This window comes from Adiantum capillus-veneris, chromosome 16 (assembly GCF_014529385.1).
Source record: "Adiantum capillus-veneris isolate H3 chromosome 16, ASM1452938v2, whole genome shotgun sequence".
NCBI classification, from domain to species: Eukaryota; Viridiplantae; Streptophyta; class Polypodiopsida; order Polypodiales; family Pteridaceae; genus Adiantum; species Adiantum capillus-veneris.
In genome coordinates, this window is record NC_140946.1 from 133,451,047 (window position 1) to 133,459,734 (window position 8,688).

General features: G+C 40.6%; 1 protein-coding gene across 1 annotated transcript; it reads right to left on the reverse strand.

Annotated features, from left to right (window-relative positions):
- Positions 1–1,129: 1,129 nt before the first annotated feature.
- LOC147439898 (uncharacterized) lies at positions 1,130–1,642 on the reverse strand. Its single transcript, XM_086484082.1, has one exon. The coding sequence runs from the start codon at positions 1,640–1,642 to the stop codon at positions 1,130–1,132; it is 513 nt and encodes a 170-aa protein (XP_086340208.1).
- Between the last annotated feature and the right edge of the window lie 7,046 nt (positions 1,643–8,688).

The window sequence follows — 8,688 nt, forward strand, 5'->3', positions numbered from 1 at the left end:
TTCACACCAAGCATGCAAGAGAAGAATCAAACTTCTTATTAACATTCACAAGTTCAATCATAAACCATTTGCATAAAGATGCTCACCCTTGAAACTTGTGGTCTCCTTTCACCATGCAATAAGCAGCAAGAGTGATCTTGCTTGCCTCTAGTAAGGACACCCAGAGGTTTTTATTTTCTATGGAAGCATCATGTAGAGCAATCAAGTTAAGTTTCTCTAGAGTGGCCCAACTATCTTCCCCCCATTGAAGGCTCATCACATGATCAAACCAATCCTTTCCTAGCCTTGGATCAACAATATTGAGAATCTACCAAACAAGGACATTATTCAATTAAAATAAAATTGCATCTTACCATGTATTAAAAAAAACACCAAGAGATCGTTATATACCTTCCCTACACGATCTGAATATTTATAATAAAGATCATTCATGATCTTAGTCTCTTCTTTTTTGAAGTCCTCTTTAGAAAGCAATGATTTCTTGCTCTCTAGCTTAGTGTGTAGTTCTTTTGACATTTGAACCTTCAAAATAAACTACTACTTTTTAAAACAAACAGCTTCAGATAAAGCATACAAAAAAGAGATCCAATGTCAAACACACTTACATCAAAAAGAAGCCTAGCTAGATATCTTCGTGTAAGAGGATGCCATGCCATGGCTCTTAGATGAGAAGATACTAAAGCATGAGTGTTCATACTCATCTCTTAGATGAGAAGATACTAAAGCATGAGTGTTCATACTGATGAAAATATTAGTAAGTTAGTCAACCTTCAATCATTTAAATCTTACCTAATAACAAGAGTATAGTGTCACTCACAAATTCATGCGTTGCAAGCTCGTCAATAATGCTATTTCGGAAACCTTTGTGGGGTCAATGATAGTACACAAGACCCTACAATGCTTCTCTCTGCTATTGGAAAACATTTCTCTAACAGCTGCTTGCCAAGCTACCATCCTATGATTGCCTTCCCACACGTAGAACATTCTACCAAGCAGTGACTCTAGTTGTGGCTGCAAAGCTAACTCCTCTTCATACTCTTTATTTATGTCTTTCCAAAGTGGGTCCCATGTCTCAACAATATCATCTATTTCAAAAAATAAATAAGACTCCAAAAGAACCTTAAACATTCTAAAGAAAAAGCAACATGTCAATCCATAAAATTACTTTGAAACAACAATGATTACCTGTCAACAATGTCTGTTCCTTGTGGCATGTTTGCAGTGAAACTATAAAAGCACCTTTTTCCTTTATGTAACCTTCTCTGGCAAATGCAGCCTTCAAGCCAGAAACATCTGATCTGAGGCCACGTACACGAGCATATGGAATGAGTCTACACAAAGGAACTAGAGGACACTCAAAACAACTAAAAACCCTGGTGGTTTTGAGAATGTCCTCTCCTCTATCCATATGCAAATGACTATCATCCACATCATCAGCAGACGGCCCAACTTCAGGGGCAATATGAAATGGAACCAATTCCAAAGCTGCCTCTTGTCTAGCTATTTGAGCATCAACTTCATTCATTGATCCTAATCCAATGTCGGCACTCTCGCTCTCATCACCAATAAAATCATTGTCATCGAAGTCTTCTGTGACTGCCACAGAGCTGACCTGATCACTGCATATAGGAACAAGAGGCATAGCCTCTTTGCCCTTTCGACGAGAACATCTCCCAGTTGCAGGACTACAGATAAATTTACAAACTCAAATTAATCTAGATCTAGAATTTATCTACTTTTTTCTAGAATCAAACCCAAAATATTTCATCCTATTAACTAGATCAAAGACTAAACATACAAATTGCCTACCCTAATGAATATGTTCCTTTCTTTTGTCAGTACCAATCCATACTAACCACTTAAATTGTAGACAAGCAACTTCACACAAAATATACTGAACCAAACAATTCTAAGCAACATACCTTACACTTAAAAGGACATTGTCGTAAATTATTATCATATCAAAAAAATTTAGCAAAAAAAAGGCCCCGGTCCTACTGTTGGAGTTGGACAGCTGTCGGAACTGTTCCGCGCCGGCGCGGAACAGTTCCGACAGCTGTCTAACTCCAATAGTTGGACTGGGGCCTTTTTCTTTTTTGGCATCTCAACATTGAGCAAGACGTCTCATAGTCAATGCAATCACATAATAACAACATTTTCATAGAAAATTTATCAAAAAAATCCTCAACGTCTTGTTGAAGCCAATGGCCATTCGGTTTCACGGAGTCCGGAATGCTGCTAGAACCAGTCCGCGCCGGCGCGGACTGGTTCTAGCAGCATTCCGGACTCCGTGAAACCGAATGGCCATTGGCTTCAACAAGACGTTGAGGATTTGTTATAAAGGGTGCACCTAGTTGGGGGTCGTTTACGAGGTGGCATCTCCTTGTCGTAGCAGGCCGTGGAATGGAAGAAATAACTCCGAGAAAGTGTATTGACGATAGAATTAGAATCGAGTCAATGATGTTCTCTCACTGCATATAATTCAACTTTGCACTCTCCCTTTGTTGTTCTCACTGCATTAGGTTTTAAAAATTGGCATCATTCTTTATACCATCAAAAGTCTATGCTAGTTGATGAATAAAAGGAGTACAAAATCACCATCCTATACCGTGCAGGTGCCCAGACAAAAGCACTGGCTTCACTAATGCGCTTCATTCGCAGAAACCCTTATGTCACAGCGCTGTTAATATTAAAATCTGCAGCGATGTTACTATCGCAAACGAACTCAATTTGCATTAAAAAAAAATCCTGTCTACTGCTCCTCGGCCTGCGAGAACGCAAATGCAACAAGGGCTGGTTCAGTGCTGCAACCAAGCAGTAGACAGGCGGCATATTACCCACTAGACAGGCGTTAGACTTGCTTTCTTACAGGCAGTATGCAGACTCGAGGGAGGTGGCGACCATGCACAGGATCAACTGCAGACTCGAGGGAGGTGGCGACCATGCACAAGATCAACTGTAGACTCGAGGGAGGTGGCGACCATGCGCAGGATCAACTGCAGCGCATCATACTTTGCCAAGCATTGAACTTCAATATGTTGCGCAATACTAAACAACGTTAATTTTGCAATTCCAAGCATCAAAACTCCAAACTGCAGCGCAAATCAACCATCTTGCAGAATAGATTTGGCCAAAAATTTCGCCCTCCACTGCTCTTCAGTCGCTTGCTACTCTTGCAGTTTATATCAATTCCTTGAATGTTATTTCGCCCTCCTGCTGCTCCTCAGCCCGCACGTATTCCAATGGGCAAAGGGCTGGTTCGGTGCTCCAACCAGTCCGCGTCGGCGCGGACTGGTTGGAGCACCGAACCAGCCCTTTGCCCATTGGAATACGTGCAGGCTGAGGAGCAGCAGGAGGGCGAAATAACATTCAAGGAATTGATATAAACTGCAAGAGTAGCAAGCGACTGAAGAGGTTCACTTAACCGCAACAAGCACTGTGGTTGGAGGCGGCGAGCATGTGCAAGTATGGCCCAAGCTCTGTGCGCCAACAGTAGCCAAATTTAGGTTCAATAGGATAGATGTTAGATTCAAACTTGGCCGGACGCCCACAAAGGCAAGAAGAGCTGTGAGTGAGCAAGGAAATTGGAGCAATAAAATCTAGCTTGTGTTCATTTAGAATCACTATTTAATGCGTGAAAAAAGGAAAATATTTAAAAGTTAGCGATATTTTTTTCAAATTTTAATATGTTAAGGCAATATTTTTCACAGATTTAAACAAGAAAATACTATAGTCCATTTAGAATCACTACTAAATGCTCTAAAAAAATTAAAAAATTTGATAAGTTTAAGTATGATTTTTTTGAATTGTATTATTTTTAGTCTGCAATTATTTCCACGTTATAGGTATATTGTATTTTTCAACACTTCATCTCGACACGGCTGTCAGTAACGACTTTAAGACTCTGACACCTACGACGTTTTCAAGGATGATCTTCAAATACAAATCATTGTTAAAATATTTTTATGCTCATGAAAAAGCAAGCACCGACTACGATTTTGATAACATTTGAAAATATAAAAAATGTTATACTAAATAACACATATTATTGTGGCGAGTATCGCCTTTTCTCTTTCTTTTCCCACTACATCTGTTCTTTTTTCTCGCTATTTCCTGTCTAATCTGGAGCAATGAGCAGACACTTTACTGTTTACGGAACCCAGAGAGGTCAAAAGCTTGTTCTTCTATCTGACAATCGGTTCCAAGAGATCAAGGTAGCCACAATTAAGCAGCATTTTGATATTCAAAATGTTGATTTCGCTCTATGTCCCCTTACATTGTCTGGAGATACTGGCCATCTTGAAACCAGAGAGAACAATGATGGGGAACTATTTTACACCCTTGACCACGAAGTTTCACAGTTTTACAAGATTCTTGTCACCTCTTATCTATTGCCTAATGTTGATGGCTCAAAGGTTTCACCGATAGTGATCAAAGAGAAATTAGACGACCTGTGGCTTCCATGTGAGAGTGTAATTGACTTCATTAGAACTCTACCACTGCAAACTAACCTGGTTGTGGCTTTAAGTCAATTTCAGAAAGTTGTGCAAGTGTTTGAGCTCCCATCTCAGTATGATGGGTATATTGCTTTTGAGTTACCTCCACAAACTGAAAACTCAAGTATGAGTGGTATGGAGCAACGTTTTGATGGTCATTCTTGGGTAGAATATGTGACTTGTAGCATTGATTTGTTCAAAGGTGTCGTGCGATTAAGCAGATGCTGTGGCCATCTGCGATGTGTCAATCTTGATTGTAGTTATCATTTGAGAACAAAGCTTCCAAATGAGAGTCAATGGAAGGGACGATTATTGCGAGCACCACAAAGGGGATTAATTGGAGCAGAATTTGGAAAGCTTGTGTGTGTCCATTGTCATCAGATGCCAGAATGTGTAAATGCTTGTGCTGAAGTCATTTATTATTGCATCCCTATTGAAAAGGAGTCTGTTAGTAGATGTGTGCTTCATCTTGGTTATCACAAGCATCCAGTGGCTGAGGGAAAAAGAAGAGCTGCTGACAAGGTTATTTCCCAAGCTTTGCTTGCACGCGCAGCTTTAGATCCTTTGACAACAGCCAAACAATTGGAGAGAGTAACAACAGAAGAGATAATAATGGGTAGGCTCATGGGGCTAAGTTCCTCTAGGAATACTGCCTTGGACGAAGATGAATTTGTCACGTTCCTTGACACAGTGACTCCACTCTCTAATAAGCGTCATGTGCAGCAGATTTTGGAAACAGCCAAGAAAGCCAAGGGCATCACTTCAATGGGATTTGAGTCCATATTGAAATTAAAAAGCAATAGCCGATACCCATACCTGCACAGTGTTCTTTTTCCAGGCCAGTTGGGAGCAGAGAAACAACCTCATGTTTTCAAAATGTCTACAATGGGTCCAGGTAGTGGGGTGGACTTGGTGAATCGTATGCGTCCTGGAGGTAACTTGCAAGATATGTGGGTACACTTTGACCATGTGCATAGAGTTGATGGATGGCCTACTATGTCAGCACATGTATATGATCCTTACGTTCGAGAACTTTTAACTTTTGCAATATGTGAATTTACAGTTGAAAATAAGCATGCACAGATTGAGTTTTGGAGAATGCTTAACAAGGTGGTGATCGATCTGGGATTCCAAAAACCCGAGTTTAGAGGTTTCATGGCAGATGAGGCTAATGCAAATTGGATTGCTATTCGCACGGTTTACTTTGGCGGTGCAAATAAGAAAATGCCTGAGAAAGAAAGATCATGCGTTTTCCATTGGGAGCAAAGTATGGTTAGGCATACTTCAAAATGTATCCGACCTTCTTACCAAGAAGAGCACAAACTTAAATGCCGAAAGTGGATGCATGCCTCCACAGAGAATGCTACAAATGTTTGTAAAGAGGAGATTAGACAATTTTGGCATGTTGGGCATGCCATTGAGTCAGAGATTCCATCATTGGAAACATGGTTGTCTTGGTGGGATGTAAGAGTGCCTCATTGGGGTGATAGATTTGTTTGTCAAGATGCAGCAGGTGCTTTTGTGCCAAGAACCAATCTAGCTGAGGCAAAGCATGCTAGCATGCGTGCAGCTATTGGATACAAGTCTAGTATCGGTTTGTATGAAGCCACATGTGCAGATATGGCTCTAGTTGTGTTGCAGAGTGTTAGATACAATGCATACCATAAAGGGAGTAACACATGCACTGGACCAGTAGTGGCAGATTTGGCTGCAAGGTTTATGAGTCAACATGCTGCTAGTGGGTCAGGTAAGAAGCTCATAGACCTGGCTAATTCTTCTTTGAGGGAGATGCGCATGCCAAGTCCTGAGATGAACAGAGAATCAATGAGGGAAAAGAGTGTTCGAAGATCTAGACCAATATTTGTGGAGCCTGATGAAATTCTAGAAGATGATAGCCACAGACCTGAGTATGTGACAGTCACAACGACAAATGGGCTACCTAGGAGTGCACAGCAGAAAGATTCCACAGCTCCCCTCATGTGGTTGGAGCAAAAAGTGTCTCGGACTCTGTGGGCAATTAGGCGTACTGAGCCAAGGAGAAAAATGACATGCTTTGGCGTTCTTGCAAATCATACAACAAGATGTGGTAGGTTTATTAATGAAATTGCACCTTCTGTTAAACACGGAGTGCCTGCACCAAGCTTCTGGGGAAGGCGGAGATATCCTGCAAAAGGATCCAATCTAGGAGGCATTGTTGAGGGATTTGTTTGGTTCTGCAATAGTAGTAACACTCATACATGGAATGTGGATGACATGATTGTCGGTCCTCCAGGACCTGCACCTGGGACTTGGGTTGTGGATGAGGGCACTAATCTGCAGCCATCTGAAGTTGAAATGTTGTTGAACAATGGGTTTGTTCTTAAAGAAGCAAATGCAAATGCTGAGTGTAGTCGCAATGTTAAAACAAGTGGGAGCACACCGAGTTCATTTCGTCCAAAATTTAGAGATGGCAAACTTGTTAGATGGAGATCAAAACTTACAAGAGATTTTCACGATAGGATTGCGCAGGGAAGAACTATGGCTGCCAAATTAGTAAGGGAGGTAATTGTGGTCCCGAATGTATCACATGTGTTTCATGTTAGTATAGCTGGATCGGTGGAGAAAGGTGTTACGTATGCTATCACACTTGCAGACTTCCCTCGATGCTCATGTGAGGATTTTCAAAGGCGTGATAGCAAACGTGTTGCATATGTGCCTTGCAAGCACATCTACTTTGTGTTTTTTAGAATCTTGGATTTGGACTCCTTTGCTCATGAGTTTGTGCATCAATCTGCACTTACAAAAGTAGAGCTATTTCAAGCTATAGGAGGTTCTCGGATAGCATCATAGGTGCTAGAGTTCATGTGTTGAATTTTTTTGGGAAATGTTTGTGCCAAATTTGTGGTTGCCTATTTTGGAGAGGATCACCTAGAATTACGCAATGTGTCGAGTATTATGTTTTATGAATGATTCTAAAATCTAAATTTGTCTCCATTGGTTCACATATTTGTGTTAATGAAAATAACATGCATGGAATAATTATTTTATTTCACAATTGTTTCTATTGTGGTTGCTTACCCTTGGACTTGCTCGGAATGTGACTTCGCTCGATTTTTTTTGCTCGATGATTAGAAATCCCCGGTTCGAGCTATTTGTGCAAAAATGATATTTTTTCCTCGTTGCGACCTACATACAAGGCAGCTAGAATGTCTTGAGTTTGTTTCTCTCTTTGGCTAAATGAATGTGAGGAGAAATGGTATGGTTAATAACAATGCAATCAATGTAGGTGCTAAAGAGAGAAAGTAACCCCTTAGGTCCACACTATCCTAATGATTGAGTTTAGTTGTACGCAAAACAACACTATCAGTAGAAGCAAAACAACTAGAATCTACAGCATCCTCCATAGAACTTGTATTAACAAAACCTAGGATACATCAAAATGTTTTATACACAATTGGAAATGAGTATAGCTACATCATGTAAGCCCACAATGGATAGTTATCTCTATCCAATTTTTCCTCAAGAGATAGTATCTTGAAAACATTACTGGTCTCAACCATACTAAAAGACCAAATTTGATGTAGAAAATGTCCAAACTAAGTAGAAATTGAAGGGAAACTTTACGTAGTGCAAGCACAATAAACTGTCAAAGACTTGTTATGCATACATTTGCAATGGAAGAAATTCTACATTGTAGCAAGGCTAAAATGTTACTTGCATCAGCAAACAGATAGTTACAAATGGTCTTGGATTCTCACACTAGTTGGACTCTCGCCAGGGTAGTGACATGTGGTAGACGCACAGGTGGCAGTCTAGTGGACACCTTGGCTAGTTCACCACCACCATATTTTGGAGATAGACATAGTTGGATTGTCAAGGATATTTTGCTAGTTGCTGGTTACTTTTTATGGTGGTATATTTGCTAAGCTAATTCTAGTTGTGAGACCTCATAATTTCTATGAGTTTAGAGCCACATTTGCACTCTCCCTACATAGTGGAGCCTTGACACCCCATTGTACCTATGAGTCCTTGGCTTGGAGGAGATGAGTGTGCTGCCATCCAAAGTCTGTACTTATTCCATGAGTAGTCGAGTTCCATTGTTCTGAGTCTGTTGTTGTGTCTTTTGAGTTTTCTTGTTCCATTGCTCTATAGTGTTTTCTTTCTATTGGGATTGAGGTTCGTGCACTGAGGAGCACCTACACTAGAGAGCGTC